This window comes from Acyrthosiphon pisum, chromosome A2, assembly GCF_005508785.2.
Source record: "Acyrthosiphon pisum isolate AL4f chromosome A2, pea_aphid_22Mar2018_4r6ur, whole genome shotgun sequence".
Taxonomy (NCBI): Eukaryota; Metazoa; Arthropoda; class Insecta; order Hemiptera; family Aphididae; genus Acyrthosiphon; species Acyrthosiphon pisum.
This window is the reverse complement of record NC_042495.1, coordinates 54,525,341-54,546,171: the sequence shown is the minus strand read 5'-3', so window position 1 is coordinate 54,546,171 and position 20,831 is coordinate 54,525,341. Positions and strand designations below refer to the sequence as shown.

General features: G+C 29.9%; 1 protein-coding gene across 1 annotated transcript in view; it reads left to right on the top strand.

Moving 5' to 3' along the window:
- The window catches only part of LOC100159478 (filamentous growth regulator 23), a 59,004-nt gene that overhangs the window by 34,193 nt on the left and 3,980 nt on the right, over positions 1-20,831 (top strand). The window contains exons 3-6 of the mRNA XM_001942901.5: positions 1,654-1,703; positions 16,546-16,735; positions 16,874-16,992; positions 17,889-20,659. Coding sequence (XP_001942936.2) covers positions 1,654-1,703; positions 16,546-16,735; positions 16,874-16,992; positions 17,889-20,659 — 3,130 coding nt within the window. The remainder of the gene's footprint in view (positions 1-1,653; positions 1,704-16,545; positions 16,736-16,873; positions 16,993-17,888; positions 20,660-20,831) is intronic.

Sequence of the window (20,831 nt, the reverse complement as noted above, 5' to 3'; positions counted from 1 at the left end):
AATTACTATAGTTTAAAGATGTAAAACTAGAATAAATAATAGGTAATTGTTTATATTTAGACAGGATACGCTATTTAAATGTACGACCTTGATAAGAAATAACAGTTCAATATATTTTGCTATTTATTATGATTCATAAATGCCGAAAAAAAATAGCATTCAAAATTGTATTCTCTTGTGTATTGTATCAGTCAAAATAATTAATTACTCTATCCGCAACTTATTATTAAGTATAAACCTTCAATCGCATATAGTGATTTTTTTTTCATTGTACGGTTTGGTGATTTTGTTTATTTTGTAGGACATTTTTTATTATATAGAACAATAGTATAATTTGTAAGTTAATTTAAATTGTACTGGCAAATATTTGAAGGATATGTTATAAATATATAATACTCATAAAATTAAATACAACCTTAAGGGGTCGTTTTTGAAGAATAGTACAGCATTTGTAAGTTAGTGAAATTGTGGATAAAGCAAACGATACTATTTTTTGCGTGAGTGTATAATTTAGAATTTATTCTTGCTTCTGTGCTGCTATATTCATATTGCACGCAGGATAACGCTTTATTTTATCACTCAATAGATTTGTTTTTGTTCCCACGTACCGATCAAGATGTAATTATGGGATAATGGTTTGGAAAACGGGTTCCAATTCGCATATAGGTAATATAATATTGAATTGAGAACAACTTTCCCACTTTTACATACATGTTTTCCATATTTTTTAAGGTTTTTGTGAATTTTCACGTATTTTTTAAATTAAGTTTAGTCAGGATTTAAATTCTGCAAATGGCTTTTATGCCTAAGAAGTTGGTTGTTTAATAGTTGGAAATATAATTATAAATTATTATAATAATGTTATGTCTCAAATATCAACATGAATGTATACGTATGTAAATACGCGTTAGTTATATTCGCAAATATTACATTAAAAAAATATATATAAATCATCACAATAAACCTATATTACATTCAAAGTGTTAATAGTAAATATAGGTAGGTAATATAATTCCTATTTAGAATCAAAGGATAAAATAGCAAAATATAAAAATTTAAATATATTTTTATATAACATAATATTAATAATCATTAATCATATTCTGAATGTTTATTATAAATTCAATTTTGCTTATTGGTTGTCGAAATGTTCTTTTAAAAAAAAATCAAATTCATACAACCCATATAATATCATTACATTACCAACAGCCTATATGTCTATTGTTTGTTTTTATTATAATTCACGATACACTATGTGCTTATATTTCACTCAGAAGTTGAAAACTATTGTATAAAACTATATGGGCTATTGAAAAAAATTATTTTATTTGCAATAAAGAAATAACTTATAAGTATAATAATATATAACATAGTATAAGATATTATTTAATTTATTTCTGAATACCTATTAGGTGCCTTAAGTTATTTAGGAAATTCTTATTATTGAATTGATTGATTGTATAACTAACCATAATTGTATTATTATTATATTTATTATGTATGGAGTATTTCTTATTTTATTAAAATAAACTACTATCATGCAAAAACATGATGTTTTATCTTATAAAATATGTTTTTGAAAAAAAAGCTTGAATGTATGTGTGTACCTAGTATTGTCCTTATATATAATATTGTGTTGTTGTTTTTTTTCAGTTCTTGCAGTCTCTCGAATAACGGAATCTAGTTCAAAGAACATCAATCAGGTAATTATATTGTTTGTCTTCGTGCATTATTACTAAATACTTATGTCTACGTTTGAAGTCATTATTATTTTAAAATTATTATTATACATTTATGGGTAAATAATATTATAGGTTTAAGCGTCACACAGTTCAACAGACGATGATTTTGATACGCTATGATGTTTTTTATTCATTCAAATACTTCAATAGTTACTAGTTCGGCAAGCACCAAATATTCGTTTACAGTTTTTTATCTTAGTACTACCTACAGTATAATGTTGTATAATATTAACGTATTTGATAATATCAGTGGTTATTTAATATTTTTTTTTTTCGGAATGTTTGACTCATCCAGAAATTAAATGTTAACATATTATAATTGTTTAAGTTTTTTTGGGTTCGGTCCAATGCTTTCTCCTGCAGATTTCTGTATGGGATATGTTTGTAAGTCGAGCGTTTATCTGTGTACAATCTGCATTCCGTTTCTGTTAAGTGTATTCGACTCGTATTATAGCAGCATATATGATGCTGGCGCCTGGAGGTTTTTATCACCACCATTGTTGTTGTTTCTATTGATATTCGAATTAAGAACATCGATTTTCCATTACAAGATATTCTAAAAATCATGTTTGAATTATTACCTTGACTATTTTGGCTTAACTCCGCATGGATTGCACTTGCCACCGTGTTAAAAAATAATAAAAATATCGCAGCCAAAAATCTATGTACTTATATGATTAGATCTGGATATACGTGAACTAGCATGCTTTCAGTGTTCTATTGGTAAAAATGTATCAAAATTAAAACGAAAAATGGCATGTAGGTATGTTAAAGTGGCCCACGAGTAATTTAACGTAAAAATTGAAAAAATAATAAAGTGAATATTGCATATATAATATAAATCGTATTACTTAAGTACCTATTCATAGTTTGTTTCATTAAATAATAATACGTAGGTGTAGCAATAACGTTTGATTCAGTTTTTTTTATTAATTGAAATTAACTGCAATATATTATGTATAGAAATTTAGTAAAAAAAAATGATAAATTGATTGTTGTGTAATAAATAAAAATTGATCATTCATACTTATTTAGTTATTTATAGGTAGTTAGACATTTTGACCACGAGTTCAAATTGAGATTGCCTATTATTTTTCTAAATTAATAAAAAAAACTTTCTAATAATAAAGCGTAAAATGTTGCTCAATCTTTTTAATTAGTTCCAGTTGTAAGCAATAGTATACTCCATTTTTTTGAATAATTCCAAATTGCCCTATAAGTGATAACAATTTTTTAGTGAATAATTGTTTTCAAACATTCAAAGTTGTAATAATTACGTTATAACATCATAAAACATGAAAGTTACTTACTATCGCTTATTACAACAGTCATCACACAACTACTTAAAACAATAATAATAAATAATATTACTAACAAGTGAGTAGTGACAACTCATTCCTCGTTCTCTTATGAAATTGTAAATTAACTCAAACGTTGGAGTGTCGCCAGTGGGCGGCTTTTCCACTCAATCCACCTGTCTTGTGATTGTAAATGTCTGTATCACCTCTTATGCTTATTAGGTACCTATACTAAAACTCTATTGATTGTATAAAATAAATAATAACTAAAATAAAAAATATATAAAAAAAGTTACTTTAAAAAAATAAGAAATAATTATTTCATGGCTCATAAATCACCAAATAGACTTTAGCGTAACTTACAAAACTGTTACTTTTTCGTATTTATTTAAGGTATTATTTCTATGACCTGACTTTATTATAATATTCATTAATTTATATAGGTATTATAGATTTTATAAATGTATCATTAATAATGATCCGAATTATTTAATATGTACCTATACTTACTTGCCTATTTTATTTACATAACATGTTGTATTAATATTATATTATTGCGATAATACGAATGTACATTTTACATATTATAGACAATTTGTATAACTTAATAAAATCAATGACCTGGTTTTAAAATGTGTAAGTTGTATGAAACATAAGCAGGTAGGTATATCTCTATATCAGGTACTTTCTTTAGAAATAAATTTGCGGGAAACACTTCTCTTTTTTCTTTAATGTTTATAAACATTTTTTTAAATGTAGTAACCTACTTATTTTAGACCTCGATTATAAAGTTTACGATGAACCTACATCGCATTAACCTGCAATACAACTACAACTCACATTCTGCAATTAGAACATAGTATTATTTGATTATTATTCTTCATACAATTTTATATTATTTAATGTTTCGATTAAAGTATCATCTAGACTAAATGGACATTATAATAGTATAATGGTCAATGGAAAAGTTACGCAAATAATTGTATTTATTTTGTTAAACATCATTACTGTTTTTGGCTTATTGAGAAATAATGGTAAGACACACTAAGTACAATTTATGTAGTTAGGACCTTTTCTGAGATATCTTCAGGCAATATTTTTTCTCAAACTATCGATATCAACATCAGGGCCGATTTAGCTATGAGGAGGCCCCAGACGTTCAATAAAGGGCCTATCGCATCATTTATTTTTCCTAAAAGTAGTTGTTTAGCGACTATTATCAATAAAGCAAAGAAATAATACTTTTGTATTGGAAGCTTAGGTTCAGGTATTTCAATTTTCAATATACATTTTGTCGAGTCTCTCAGGCCTGGGCCTTACCTAAATTAAGCCATAGTTAACATACATGGCTTTAATCAAAATTATCCCTGCATATCATATCTCTTTTTCATGAATCTAAAATTTTTTATAGGAGTAAATAAGGAGAATTCCTTGTTTTGATATTTATTTTACAATGATAAATTTACGTTTATGTATACTATGTTGGTACACATAATAAATATAATTAAACATGAAAAGTCAAAGTCAAAAGTTTATTATAAAATGCAAATTCGAAGATTAATTTTAATAATAAATACATAAACCTAAATTAAATAATATTTATAAATTATAAAATGTTATTAAATGTTATATGTTATTTATATAACAAAGGAACATTTTTTCAACAATAAATGGGACTGATGAAATGAATAAAAGATTAATAATTTAATCATATACCAACCTGTTTAATTTATTATTAAAATTATTCAGTATACTTAATATAGTTTTGGTAAACAAAAGCTTTTTCTTATCTATTGTTTTGAAATAATTGAACATCTTTACGTTAAAAATAATAATAATAATAATAAAATAATAACAATTGAAATATAATAATTAATAACTGTTATTATTGTTGTAAATATGTAAAGATTTCTCATAATTATTAAAACAATTTTTCAGTGGATAAAAATGAAAAATATTGTATGCATAATATGGTACCTCTTATAGTTGTGATTTATTAATATAAAAGTAAGCATTTTATTAAAAGGTTGAAGAAATTTTAAAATACCAGCAAACATGAATTTTTTAAGATATATAATATAGTAAATGTAAATGTATACATTTTGCCAAGGGGACTGCTTAGTTTATAAGATCATTATATGAAGAAAAAACTGTTCTTTAAGATTACGGTTCAAAAAAATCTATTATATATTATTTTTGACTTTTTTGGTGGTATGGGCGGAGGAGCATTGCTTACATATTATTATCCTCTTATGGATCTGCACCTGCGGGATGCACGCTTTCACAAATCAATAATAAATCAAAATCAGACTAATATTTTTCACGTAGGTACATAGGTAGGTTTGTCCAATTTTATTACGAATATTATTACCAAAATTTGCGTCTTACCTTCTCTAAAGCAGAATGGAACAAAACTAACGTGAACACGTTATGACGTAATTTTTTAAGTACACGTGTTTTGATAAAATGTACAAAAATAGAAATTCACGTGTAAACTATTATTTTTTATCAAACGATTCAAATGATTTTCTTATTTTGTTATAATACAAAAACTAGGGCTTGAAACCGATTGAAATAATTTCGGTTTCGGTTTCGATTTTGTATACCAGTTTTTAATTTTTTCGATTTCGGTTTCAATTTTTCAATACCGGTATTAGGAAATTTCGGTTTCGGTTTTGTATACCGGTTTCTAAAGTATTTTCAGTGGGCTATGTCGTCTATACAATTATCATTCTTTGTTCCGTATTGTCAATTGTCATATAATATATTATAATATTACAATTTACTATATTATAGTATTATTTGCTAGTAACTTTAATTAATGTCATTACTATTTATAAAGCAACTAATCATTTTGCGAATAATGAAATGTTTATCAACAAAATTAATTATGATCTCAATTTTATTATGATTATTAATTATGCGTATTAATGGAATTTACGTATTTAAAAACACGTCAGTTAAAAAAAAATAACGGTTTCAATTTTTTCAGATTTTGGTTTTGAATTTCATACCGGTTTCCAATTTTTTCAGATTTCGATTTTGAATTTAATACCGGTATCCAATTTATTTCGGTTTCGGTTTTAAATTATAATACTGGTATCCAATTTTTTCCTGTTTCAGTTTTGACTCTAATACCGGTATCCAATTTTTTTCGGTTTCGTTTTTGATTAGGGTTTCGGTTTTAAAACGGTTTATAACGGTTTCTGAAATCGGTTTTGAAAACGGTTTCAAGCCCTGAAAAAAACGAATAACCTTAGTATATACTTGACATTTTCATCAAATGTTTATATTATCATTTTCTATACTTACATAGTACCTATAATTCTTAAAATATTTCGACTTTTTTGAGCTATTAATTATAATCGTTAGGTACAATTTAACATAGGCTAAAAAGCTTGCAAATGTACTACAAGATAAGTATTTTTTTTACCAATTTAAGAATACTGAAAATATAATACCTATAGATAGTAGCAACTATTTTGTATAACGTTTAAAGTTCAAATCTGGATGAAATTAGATATTTGAACAAAGACAAATTTAGATACATTTCATGCTATAATTGCCTCTCAATTTTATACCACGAACATAAAATTCGTACCGTCTACGGTAATTTGGAATGACAGTATTCACTCGAGAGTCAATAAAAATAATAACTAAATATAATATAACAAATGAAATATTTTCGGCAAAAATGTATTCAACCTACTACCATAATACTAATAGTAAAACAAATTAATATAAAATATATATCATAGGTACGACATACAATATTATAATGTATTAAATACACTAATATTATAAATTATAATAGGCGGCTGACGGACCGTCTTCGCCGCGAATCGTTTTTCATACTATAAAAAGTATAATATAATAAGACACAAGTCTAAAGTATATTATTATTGTACCTACGTCTACAATTATTATCGTACAAGTAGGTATTTTAATCGGACGTCAAACGAGTGGGCATAACAGCGATATTCACGTATTTCCGTTTACGAATAGCGTTCCTTACCGAGAGACAAATTTATACGACGTACCTATTTCCGATGATGATTGCGTTATATTATTGCACCCGTATAATACTTTGGGCGGGCTGAGGCGATCGACGCCGACACGTCCGGGTCCGACGCGTTAACGACTTCGTTGGGGATTTTTATTCTACCAACGCAAGCGTGCGAACCGCGGACCTAGACAATATAATAATACATATCATTATTATTGTTACACAAGTCAGACAGGAACGGGATATTATTACAGTCGCACGCCCGACGATCGCGGAACAACCACTTCGCGTTGCGAACAATTTGCCGTTACAGGTGTCTATTATCATCGTCTTAAACTCGACCTAACGCGCGAGTATAATAATAATAATATTATACACGTGTAAGTTATTATAATACATTATTATGACCTAGTCGTAATCACCCGGCTGCGGCTATCGTCGTTACTATAGTTGAGTAATCAGGGCCGTCCTGAACAGCAATTCATGGGGGGGTGGTAGATCTAATAATTTGCCGACTAAAAAATTTTTTTCTCGCTTCGCTCGAATATGTTTTCTAATATATTACATTTATAATCATATTATTATTTAATTTATACCATTTATTTATGACCATCCGGGTTTCTTCAACAAATCCCGACCCACATACACACGTGTAATGTGTCCCTCAACCAAGCGTTATTCCCCTCACAAAAAATAGTTGCCAATGGTTAAGACTAATAAACAAAAAAAAAATATCTTTGCTTTTTTAGTTGCCATGTGAAAATAAAAATATTAGGTAACAATTTATCATAATTTTACAGTTTCCACATTCCATTTACCCAAATTAAAAAAAAAATATGTATTTTAAATCTTAAATAAAAAAAATGTAACAAGTGTATCAGTTTTAAACAAAATATTTTTATTAATACAAATTATAATATTATTATTTGTATAAAAATATATAATAGGTATTAATTGATATATTCAATTAGATATTAATTCTACGGTTTTTCAAAGTTGCCCATAATGTTGCTATTTTGTACATATCTAATTGATCAACCACATCTTTTTCCACGCTTAAAATCATAAGTGAATCCAATCTATCATCACCTATAGATGATCTTAAATTATTTTTTATTAGTCGGAGTTTGCTAAATGATCTTTCATTCGTTGCGACACTTACTGGTGCAGTCAAGGCCAATTTACAGATTTTATTATATAATATATAATATATCTTAGGAAAATTATAATTATCATAATTAGTAGGAAGATACAAATATACAATTGTAAAAATATATTATTCATAGAACATAGGTATCTCATAAAATAATTTGTGATAATTTTACAGCTAAGAATTTCATACCTACTGATAAATTTTTAAATACCTTTGGTGGAAGATGGTTCAAATTAATATTTGTAAAACAACTTTTTTCCAGTGGTCACTGAGTATTTTGAATCTAATAAATGAGAACATAAAAAAATTAATTAGGTACCTTAGTACCTAACGTGCGTGAAGTTGGCCCCCCGACATTGTCTGATAGACTCCGGACCAATTCCAATATTTTGTAACTCATTTGTAACAATTTGTAACACACTTTACACAATTTGTAACTCTTTCCATTGCGTGCTATCAAAATTGTTTTGATGGGGGGCCAACTTCACGTAGCCCCCGACTTTGTCTTATCCACTCCGGACCAACGCCATTCGTTTGTAACTCATTTGTAACTATTTGTAACACACTTTTCAGAATTTGTAACTCCTTATTTCGGGCGCAATGAAAGTTTTCCCGAGTTGGGAAGTTGGCCCCCCATCAAAAAAATGTTGATAGCACGCAACGGAAAGAGTTACAAATTTTGTAAAGTGTGTTACAAATAGTTACAAATGAGTGACAAAATATTGGAATTGGTCCGGAGTCTATCGGACAATGTCGGGGGGCCAACTTCACGCACGTTAGTACCTACCTATATCTACTTACATAAATATTAATACAATATACTAATTGTTAATAACATAATACTGATAATTAGTATTATTTATTTTAAGAACCAATATTTTTACTTACTAGTTCTGAATTTGATTTAGAAGCTTCGAATGAGTTTTTAGGAGCACCAAAAAGTTTAGTCCCGACTTTTTTACCATTATGTATATTTTTTTCATGTTTTTGTTTGTAATCATTGTCAAACGTTTTGCCACATTCCAAGCACTCTAATTTAATCCATTTTCGATTGCCGAATTAATATGAATTTTGACAATAAAAATGAAAAAAATTTCGACAAACGAAAATGTACATAAAAAAAATATACATAATGGTAAAAAAGTCGGGACTAAAATGCAAAATGCAAAATGCAAAATTATATGAATAATAACTAAACAGTTTATTTCTAGTGGGTGGCTACAGAACACGATGTTACCACTAACCTCAATGAATAGTCGAATAGACGACAACTGATAACTATCGAATGCAATAGTGCAACAAATTTCAAGAATAATAACATAATATTTTATAATACCAAGAATAAGTCAATACATACGGGCTACGGGTAACAGTTTTCATACTTACGTGTTATACAAACGTGCAATACACTGATAGTAGATAAACACATCTATTTTTAGAGCTCGGTGTAATCGAAGTGTCGACGTCGTCGTCGTCTTATAGTTTTATATTTTATAGAAATATAATATATACAAATATATTTTGAAAATAATAAAAATACAATTAATATACTGACGATACCAAATTGCCGACAACTTTTACCAAGTGTCAAATTTGCCGACTAAATATTAAAAAAATCTTGAGTGGGGGGTTAGACACCCCCACACCACCCTCAAAGGACGGCTCTGTGTGTAATACCCGCAAAAGTTTTATTTAATAATTAAATTATAGGTATCTGGTGCCTAGACTACATATTTTATAATATGTACTTACTTATAGTTTGGCGACCCGATGCTGGTTTTTCAAATTTTCCGCAATTCTATTCAATTTGAAAATTAAATTATATATTTTATTTTCCACCTTAATTTCAATACTTTTTCACTAATCTACTGTTCAGAGGGGGTGGGGCGAAGGTTGATATAGTGTATAATATTATATCGAAAAATGCCTCAACTGGAATAATCCTCAGGCCTTATAGAATTGTCAGATTTTTATAACCATTTCTTTAGCTGAAGAAGAAGACTTCCTGCGGGCCGCATTGAACTCCTATTTTTTATATTATTTCAAATAATGGTACCTATAATATGATTTGTAAAAAAAGCTTAGAATTTCATTGTTTTTTCATAAAGTTTGAGATCAAAATATTGAAAAACGGAGTTCAATGCGGCCTGTAAAATATTACCATCTATTAGTTGAAAAAACAATCATCAAATTTGGTAGATTCTACAGAGCAGGATAACTATTCCCGTAGGGCTTTGGTATTTTTGTGGTCAGTGGATAAAGTTACATTGGCACCAGGCGCCTTAAGTGAACCAATTTATGTCCAAATGTTATTGTTTATGCGTTATATATTATTTATTTCTACACGGCTGAATTTTTTTCGAAATTGCAATACGCAAATAAATAAATAATAATGACAAATAAACACACTCCGCCGTCTTGTAGGTATACCTGTCTATCACTGATTATCCACCCGTCCCATAATGTATGTGTGCGTAATATGTGCGTTGCATATAAGTATATGTATTATAGGTAGGTATAACCAGTGCGGCTGCATACCATATAGTAGCGAACAAAATTCCTCTGGTCATTATTTTTGATATAGCTATAATATTATATCTGGAGTTACTATTAAGTTTCTTTGGCATATCATATTAGAATGTTTTGTAAACTGTGGGAAACAAATTCAGACTTAATGTTGAATATTTTTTTTAACTCTTATAAGATAATATATGTATAATATGATAGCTATCAGGGGTGTGTGGAGAGCAGCGCAGCGCCACTCGTCGAATATCTAGGGCGTTCGTTGTATATTACGTTGCACGACTACAGGTTGTGTTTTGTGTTGGTTTATTCGTTTTTATTTTCGCTAAGTCTATACAACGGGTGAAAACGCCGCCGCGACTTAGGTCGACGTATTGCAGATTGTGCACATAATATTGTATTACGACCTATCATATATGCCGCTGCAGGTTTTTACTTCCTGTTGACCTACCGCGCGAACTGTCGAGTTGATTTTCGGTCCCGATACGGCACGACGACGCGACGACCCGATGAGCACTCGCACTCCCCGGCAATCGTCTCGTGTCGACGTCGTGGCATATTATAATATAATAATATTACTATGTAGGTACAGCACATCACATAATATGCGTATGCGCCTATAATATAATATATATATATATATATCATATACTATACATCCGCAAAGTTTTTATCGCGGGAATTGTCCGTGTCTGGCGGGCTGCGTGATATGACGGAGAAAAAACGGCGTGTATTATTGTACGGAAAATAATATCATATTATATATAAGTACCTAGGTAATAGATATTATATTATTCGATACGTGTGTTTTCATTATTTTTTTCCACGGAACCGCCGGCCATATTGCAGTAGGCACCCACCGCGCGAGCAAAGCGATTTTATTTACAATATAATAGTATGGTCATAATAATATGTTATACACGTCACAGCGACGGAGACGCATAGCTTTCTATACAAACGCGTCGGATTTGTTAATATTATGTCGTAAACAACAGGTGTTTAAGACAGTGCTATAATATTATAAATTATACTTCACATATTCAGGCCTTAAGCCCCTGGCTGGATTTTTGGATCGACTCAAATTAACATTATTATAATTATTCATTATTAAAATAATTATTGCAGTTATCAGTCAAGAGAAATTATTAGTGTTGAGTCTTGAGTGTTCAATAAGAAAATAATAATTCGTTTGCACTATTCGGAAGAAATGGTTTTTGACTTCAAAATATTCTTATCAATATAAATTGAATCACAATAAAAAAATGTCTACGGTTTAAAACTTTAAAATGTCTGTAAATTGAATATAAACCTATTTGACAAAAATTTCAAGTATATAATATATAAATATGTTTTGATAATGAAATTTGCTACCAGAAACCACCATAGAGGAGGGGTGGGGTATCACTTATACATTTCATCTAGTCAGGACCGGCTCAAGCAAAAATAGTGAAATAGGCAAAATCAAATTTTGCCGCCCCTAACAATATAATATTAACAGTATTTTGAAAATTCCGCCCTCTTACTAAAGTGCTGATTAAGTGCCGCCCTAGGCGTGGGCCTACGTCGCCTACCCCTTGAGCCGGGCCTGCATCTAGTATCTACTATATATATTATATAATATTATTAAGTGACGACAAGCCATTATCGCGAGACAATATTATTGGGTGACGTTAGATGGTTAAAACGAAAAAAAAATGGTTGTACATAATATTATATAGGTATTATGTGTATTGTTAGGGTAATGATAGCCATAATAAATTAATTACTCTTTAACGCCATTTATAAAAAAAACATATTCTCCTCACTATATATACTGAAGTAATGCATAATATATGATAATATGGGTCTCTTTTTTTAACGATAGTCATCACTCGAATAGGTACTCTTAAAGTTAACTTCCCATTACACCATTACGGTTGTATTATACAACACTAGGTATAATATAAATACCTGTAAAATTTGAACTACAATTTTCTAAAATATTTGAAATCTGGACGTCTAATGAGACGTATAATAACGGTACATTTTTATTATTGTTTTAATATTATGCTATGGTGGAATTAGTGTTCATACAAAAATCAAATGAAATAGTAGGTAAATATATAACGGTGAATGGAAATAATTTTAGTGTGATTTCACAACTCATTAACTTATTATTCTGCGGAAAACTTTATATTATATAATTGCTAAGTAGGTAATAAGTAAACAAATAGACGTATCGTTTTATAGGAAAAAATACATGCCTAACTATATTTATTTGAACTGTCTTTAATTTTATAAAAAAACATCGAAATACCTAAGTATATTATTATATTTTATCTAAGTTAGAGATTTTCTCAAGATGAGAAACAATTGTGCGGTTTACCATGAATATAATAAACAAGATAGCATAAACTAATAAAGTATGTTTAGTGTACCTCGTATCGATCAACCACTTGAAAATATTTATTTTTTTCATAATACATATAGGTCTAAAACAATTATATAATATATTTACACAGGTATCTTTAATAACACGTAATTTCCTGGGAAGTAGGTAAATGCAAATTATAATGTTATGTAGTGTGAAATAAAGAATAATAAAAACTTTTTTCCTTGTAAATGTATATTGTATAATGTATATATATATATTTTTTTTGGACTTATTAGCTATAGGTAGGTACTTGATATTTTCTGTATGAATATAATTAATATAAATGATTCAAGAAATCTTTTTTTTATTTAAAAATGACTGAAAAATTGGTTTGGTGAAATCTGGGTGGGTTTTCTACTGCGTTGGCTATTAAATAATAATATTAACAAAATTAAATAAAATAGCGTAAGTAATTGCTCCGTTTTAAATAAAAAGTGAGATACTATGACCTGCGGCCTGACTGTTAAAATTAGCCTTATAAGTAGGTAGGACCCGAATTTTAATGCAAAAAAGTATTATAGAATATGCATTTAATTATAAATTAAAAAAATTAAAAAAATTGGTACTTTTGCAAAGAAAAGGCATAAAAAAATTTAAAATATGCAGATATTATGTTTATGCATACAAATAACTAATACAACTTGTAAAATGAAATAAAGATTTAAAGTATGCGACTATATATATTTTTATTTTTTTTTTACTTACTTATTTTTACGAAACAATTAAAACGACATTAATAGCAGATTAAAAATGTATTATTCTTAAAAATATTCAGAATATCATACATTCATCTGGTTAATTGTTCAAATTTCTTTGGCTATTTAGCTTAGTTTCAACCTTCAATCGACCTTTGAACAGAATTTAAATTATTTTACTTGATGATAATAAAATAACAAATATTATGCAACTTTGTGTTATTATCTAGAAATATATAGAAAACTCACCTATATAAACCTTAACTCTGAGTTAGATAAGTGCAGGATAATGTACAATTTACATAAAAATGCGGGCCGTAGATAAACTCTTAAGTTATAAGCCCCTTCGCTATATTTCAATGTATAAAAAATTTATTGTAATTCTTAAAAACTTACTTTCCTATACCTATTTCGTCACCGCTCACCTGTTGAAATAATCTGGTCAAATAGATATCGATTGGCGTTTCATTTGAAATTTAAAATTGTCTATTATCAGATGACTGATGAGGAATAACTTTAATATCCAAATATTAAATTGGTTCTTTCAAGTATGGAATAATGAGGTACCTATATATGTAAATTTGTATTGTAGACCTGCAATATTGGTTAGCCATACTTAATATAATAGGTAATGACAGGTATTATATTCTAAAAATATTTATAATATTTTTTCTGCAGTAGGTACTAGGTACATACTTATATATTTCATCCTTACAAATATTAAAAAAAAATAATATTATTATTAATATAATAACATGATTGAATTCTATATTTTATTAACATAATAAAATAGGTATTTATTCAAATCTCTATAGTATTTTTATATAATATTTAAAAGTATATTGTACTCGAGTTTCAAAGAGAGAACATAACATATTGAAAAACTTCAATAAAATGAGTTTTGATTTAAAATAAAATAATAAAGTACGTTATAACTATTGTAGTAAAACCAATACCAGGTCCTAATACCATATATAAGTCCCATTTTCGTTATCGAAACCATTAGCAGAATTTTGGTCCAATTAATTAGGTCTAGATGACTAGATAATGTTTAGTCCAAAAATGTTAGTCCGATGCCATAACTGAAAATACTATAACTCAAATAAGGGGTGGTCATGCACATGGTGTCAAACAACCAGTTCCCTAAAATGTACTGCTTATCAGGAATGAGTTGAAAATATAGTAAGTAATTATGCTCATTATATAAACGACATCACTGTATATCTTAGAGCATTGGCTTTCCACTTAAAATTACACAGTGTTCTAAATGCTGATGTAATAAAATAAATTTACAAGAAATTTGTGGTTCTCATTAATTGGGTTTTCTTAAGACATAATATAATATTTATAAAATAATACATAAAAGTTCATTGAACTTTAAAATAAATGGACTAATTTTTCTATCGGACAAATAGACATTGAACCTAAAAAAATAATAGATAAAATTACATTGGACAAACAAATTTATATTGGCCATAACTGATAGTTTGACTAAACAAAAATCGGACCTTATGTATAGGAAAGCCGAAAGACCAATATTATTGTAACCTATCGGAACCTAATATAAATTATATAGCATTATAGTATGCGTTCTCTCTGTATAAAAATATAGGCACCAAAAAATGTTCAAATACTTGAGTAAACAGAGTCAATATTACGATGCACAAGAACTATAATATCATAACAGTTAATGTTAATTAATATCATATTTTTTAATAATATTTGAAATATGATTTTATTGTGAATAACGATGGGTCACAGATTATTTATATTTTATACCACGCGCGTTTTATAATAGGTACGTATAGTAATAGTGACACTATTTTTAAACACGCATTAAAGGAGGTTTTTTAATTTAAGGACAAAAAAATATATACCATATTATTAACGCGTTAATCAAATATTTGCAATTCGGTTAGTTGACTTTTTACTGTACAATTTTTCTGTTTTCACGTCCCATGCTATATTTATAAATCATATATTATGATTATAATATGTATAGGTAGGTATGAGACGGAACTTGGGACGCGTCAACGTTCGTAAGTTTATATTATAGTTTATATTATAGTCGTCGACTCTGTGACCTGTGTAAATACTTTTGAAAGAAGTACTTACTCATGGAATAAACATTTAAAGAATACAACAAGATACTAATATGTTTTAATACACATTTTTTTCAATTATACGCTTGTACAGTATAACAAGTGTGTAAACAGTGTTAAACTGCGTGCTCCTTCACATAATAATAATATTGTGTTACTTAGTTGTTATTATTGACTCCGAGGACAACCCCCGAGTGACTCACTCTCACACCAATAACGTATATTCCACAGTACGGTCGAAGCTAAGTAAAAGTCTACACCGGATAATAAATATAGCACTGAGAGTAACATCGACATTCGTGCGAGGTCTCTTCATGCTATTTTTTTTTTATTATTATTATTATTTAACAAACTCGGTTCCCATCGAAGTTTTTACCTTCTCCCGGACGAGCTGAAGAAATATCGGTTTGTCGTGACCGAGTAACCACCTCGCGGCACGAAACCATCCCAAAACGGTGCAATGTCGGTTTAAGTTCGATGGCTCCCCTTCCACACCCCCCGACCCATCACTACCAACCAATTATATTGTTTTATCATTATGTGCACATATATCGTAATAAATGACATGTCTTATAGTCGAAATATATAATGCGAACGATAAATTGTTATATAGGTCAAATTACCGATACCAACCAAAGAGAGTCTACCGCAGGTGGCCGAAGCGTTAAAAGCGGCTACATACTTGGAGGACAGCGATGAACTGGAAAAGAACTTCGAAGGACAGCGGGATAGTTATAAGAGATCACCCAGGAAATTGGGAACTGAGGATCTAGACAAAAACTCGGAACTACAGGAATATCAAGGTGTTTTATTATTACATTTATTTTTTTTCATATCGTGAGTGTTGAAAGAGTATTTTTCATGATAACTAATAACATGCAAGTGTTATAATATATATGTACTGCGTAGTTTTAGATAATAATGTCCTGTATTTTTTGTAGGAGTAATGGGACGTCCTGGTGTTGACTTTCCAATATTGCCATCTATACCGCATACCGATTTTAGCTGTAAAAAGGTGAAGAAACCTGGTTACTACGCAGATCCCGAAACTGACTGTCAGGTAAATAATACCGTTTTATACGCAACAAATAACAATATTTTTTAAATTCACTAAAATATTTTATTTTATTTTTACATATTTTCAGTTGTGCCTAGTGCAACAAACTATACAATATTATATACTAAATAATTATAGTTACAACTTACAATACGCTGATAATAATCAATTTTACGAAATGAATACATATTATCTAATATATAAAATTCTCGTGTCACAGTGTTAGTCTCGATACTCCTCCAAAACGGCTTGACCGATTTTTATGAAATTTTTTATGCATATTCAGTAGGTATATATATATATATATATATATTATTCCGCTTGTATATTAAGTTAGTGGTGATAAAAACGATGAACTGCAGATATCCAAAAAAGCAAAATTAGTCAGGTTTAATAATATGATTTATTAGATAATGTTTATGAATCGGATGGATTGTATTGAAGTTTGCAAAAATACAAAGTTATAATTTTAATTTTCATTAAAACTTGTGGGACATTTTTGGAAACAATTTTTATAGTCAATTTAATTTTAGTAAAAGCAATATAGGTATTTATAGGTATCTATCTATTAAATTATGAAGTGTCCAATAGATTTATAAGTGCAAATAAATATAGTCCGAAATTCAATATTGCTTAGATAATTTATTAACTAGGTATATTAAAATAGTTATTTAATAAACTTTTAATTTTCAAAAATAATTTCTTTGTGTATAATGTATTAATGTGTTACAAAAAAAAAAGTAAAATATAGATACCATCAGTTTTTTTTACACTACTAACATGAAGTATTCGTTACATAACATAATATTTAGGTATCATTAAAAATTAAAAGTATTTAAACAATTGTGCAAATTAAATTTTTTTTTAAAATTAAATTAATGAAAACATTTTTTTTTCAGGTATTTCACATTTGTGATAATGGAAGGAAAGTATCATTCTTATGTCCAAATGGTACGATTTTTCGTCAATCACATTTAATTTGTGACTGGTGGTTTAGAGTGGATTGTGAAAGATCAGTCGAATTATATGAAGAGAGTGCAGAACAGCTTGCATCTGACCAACGGGTTTTTAAAGAGCGTGCTGAAACATTGGCCAAAGCTATGTTAAAAGTACAAACAACAACTCAAACAAGTTATAGTGATCGCGTTGTAACCGAACGTTCGTTTGGTCCGAGTACAACTATTTTCAATTCTGAAAGCCGACTGCCTGACCGTGCCAGATACTTTAGTGACTATTCGAGAGACGAAAGTCAAGTTCCTGCTGAGACGGGATCATTCGCTGGAAAACAGTTTCAAACCAATTTCAATAATTACTATCCACAATCCAAATCACCTGTACAAAATTGGAACCAAGGAAATTATCAAACACAACCTTCAACAACAGCCCAACCGATTTGGAATGGCAACTATCAAAGCAGTACTTATCAAGCACAGTCCACAATAACTGCACGACCGACCTGGAACCAAGCTGCTTATAATAATTACCAAACTAGTTCTTATCAATCACCACCTGTAACGACTGCACAACCATCCATCGTTCAAGGGATCAATAATTTCCAATCTAGTTACCAACCACAATTCACCACAAGTGCTCAATCGGTTCAAGGTGCTACCAGTTCACAAGTAGCTTACCAACAACAGCCCACTACTATGGTGTCTCAAACAAACTGGAACCAAGGTAGCAATAATTATCAAACTGGAAATTACCAAACAATACCCACCACAACAGCAACTCAAATGAACTGGAATAATCATGGTAACAATGATCTTAGAATTAACAATAATTATCAATCTCATACACCTTCAACAACACAACCAAATTGGAGCCAAAGTAGTAGTAGTAACTACCAATCTGAAAACTATCAATCACCGTCCACAACAGAAGCCGCTCAAGCTAACTGGAATAATCAAGGTTCCAAAAATGTACAAACTGAAAATTATCAAACATCACAATCAACAACACCGACACCAGTAAGCTGGAATAATCAAGGTTCCAACCACTTTGGGACTTCAAATTCTCAAAAGCAAGTGACAACTACCTTACCACAAACTAATTGGAACGGAGCTGTCAATAATTTCCAATCAAATAGTTACAATTCACAACCAATAACAACGATACAACCGGATTGGAACCAAGAGTCTGATACTCTCCAGCCTAATCTATTCGAATCTCAACAACCGACAACTGTGTTTCCAACCGATAATGAACAAACCATCCCAGCCAAAGAAAGCCAAGTACCTGCGGAATCAGCTTCATTTGTAGGCCACCAAAACTCACCTCGTTTTAATTTTCAACCAGATAATTACAACACACAAACTCCTCAGACAAATGTACCACCCACCACATATCCGGTAACAAGTTCTTACACAAATGATTATTCACCAAATGGAGCTTTTTCATTTGTTGAATATCAAAGATCACCCGATACTCCTGTCGCTAGAGATAGCTCAACTCAAGCTTCTCCAGTTATGACTACAGTATTGGACTATAATTCGGTCGATAATTCCACATTATCACCGTCCGGAGAGACATTAATCCCAAATATGATAAACTCATTACAATCACTGACAGATAATAATCTACTTTTTGACTTAGATGGACAAAACACTTACCCTTCGCAAACAAATTCCGACGATGAACTGAATTCCGTTGCTTTGTATTTTAATAATGTAAAAAATCCACAAGTGACTACTGTTGCTAGTGACTTGCAGTTCAATCGTTTCGAACAAACGTCTAGAGCATACACCAATGGGTTAAGTTCAACTACTATTGATTCGGTCGAAACTACTACGCCAGTTGATAATTTACATATACCTGCGATTTTGACACAGAATACAAAAGAAGCATATGATAAGCTTTTCAGAAACGACACCGTTAAAGAATCAATGATCACTTTAAAGTTGGCAGATACTAGCAAGCCTGTAGAAAATCCTACAAATTCGGTAAACCTAGGATTTGCTCAGGGATTGACTGTAAACCGTTCGTCAGTGGAATTGAGAGAACTGGCTGCAGTATTTACGCGTGCCTTAACTGCATACTTGGACGACCCAGAGAATTTCCGTAAAATACTAGCCGAGGTAAGACCTACGGAACCACCAAGTGTCAAGACTAGCGTTACCGAAGAACAAGAAGTGTTGGATTTTTCTGATGATTCTAAACGTCAACGAGGGAAACCCACAGAACCGAGTACATCAAGCCCAAATATAGCAGCTGAAATCAATGGTATGACACAAAGTATTAATGTACTGACAGACTTATCAACCATTGTTCCACAATACACCTCATCGCCATTAATAGAAATCACATCGAAGTATACTGAAACATCAAACGCTGGTCTACAAGAATATGCACCACCGGAAGATAGCGAACAGTTACAATTGGCCGGAAGTCATTCGTTTTATTCAAGTAGAGACAATAGCATTCAAACTGCGAAAACTCTAAAACCAGCCGCCTCCACGTTGACATGGACAGTTTCTCCTTTAATAGACACTGATCAGGACATTAAATCTACTACTCAGTCGCCAGTGTACTTCACTACCACCGCAGAAGACTTAGAAACTACTGTAATTGTGCAAAGGGCCAAAGAAATGTTCAGTCACTTGAATGCATCTGAAGCAGGAGTATTGATGAATGTTATGAAAACTGCTCAAGTTAATGATACAGTTAAAAGGTAATAATAATTGTTAAAAAAACCACATTAACAATATCAATTGTTTTCTATAGATTTCATTCAATAACATTGTATTAAGGGGATTGGTGGCAGTGATTTCCTGTCTTTGTCTAACACACGCACAACATAAGAATTTAGACGTATTTTTTGTCCAACGTACCGATTGATATAG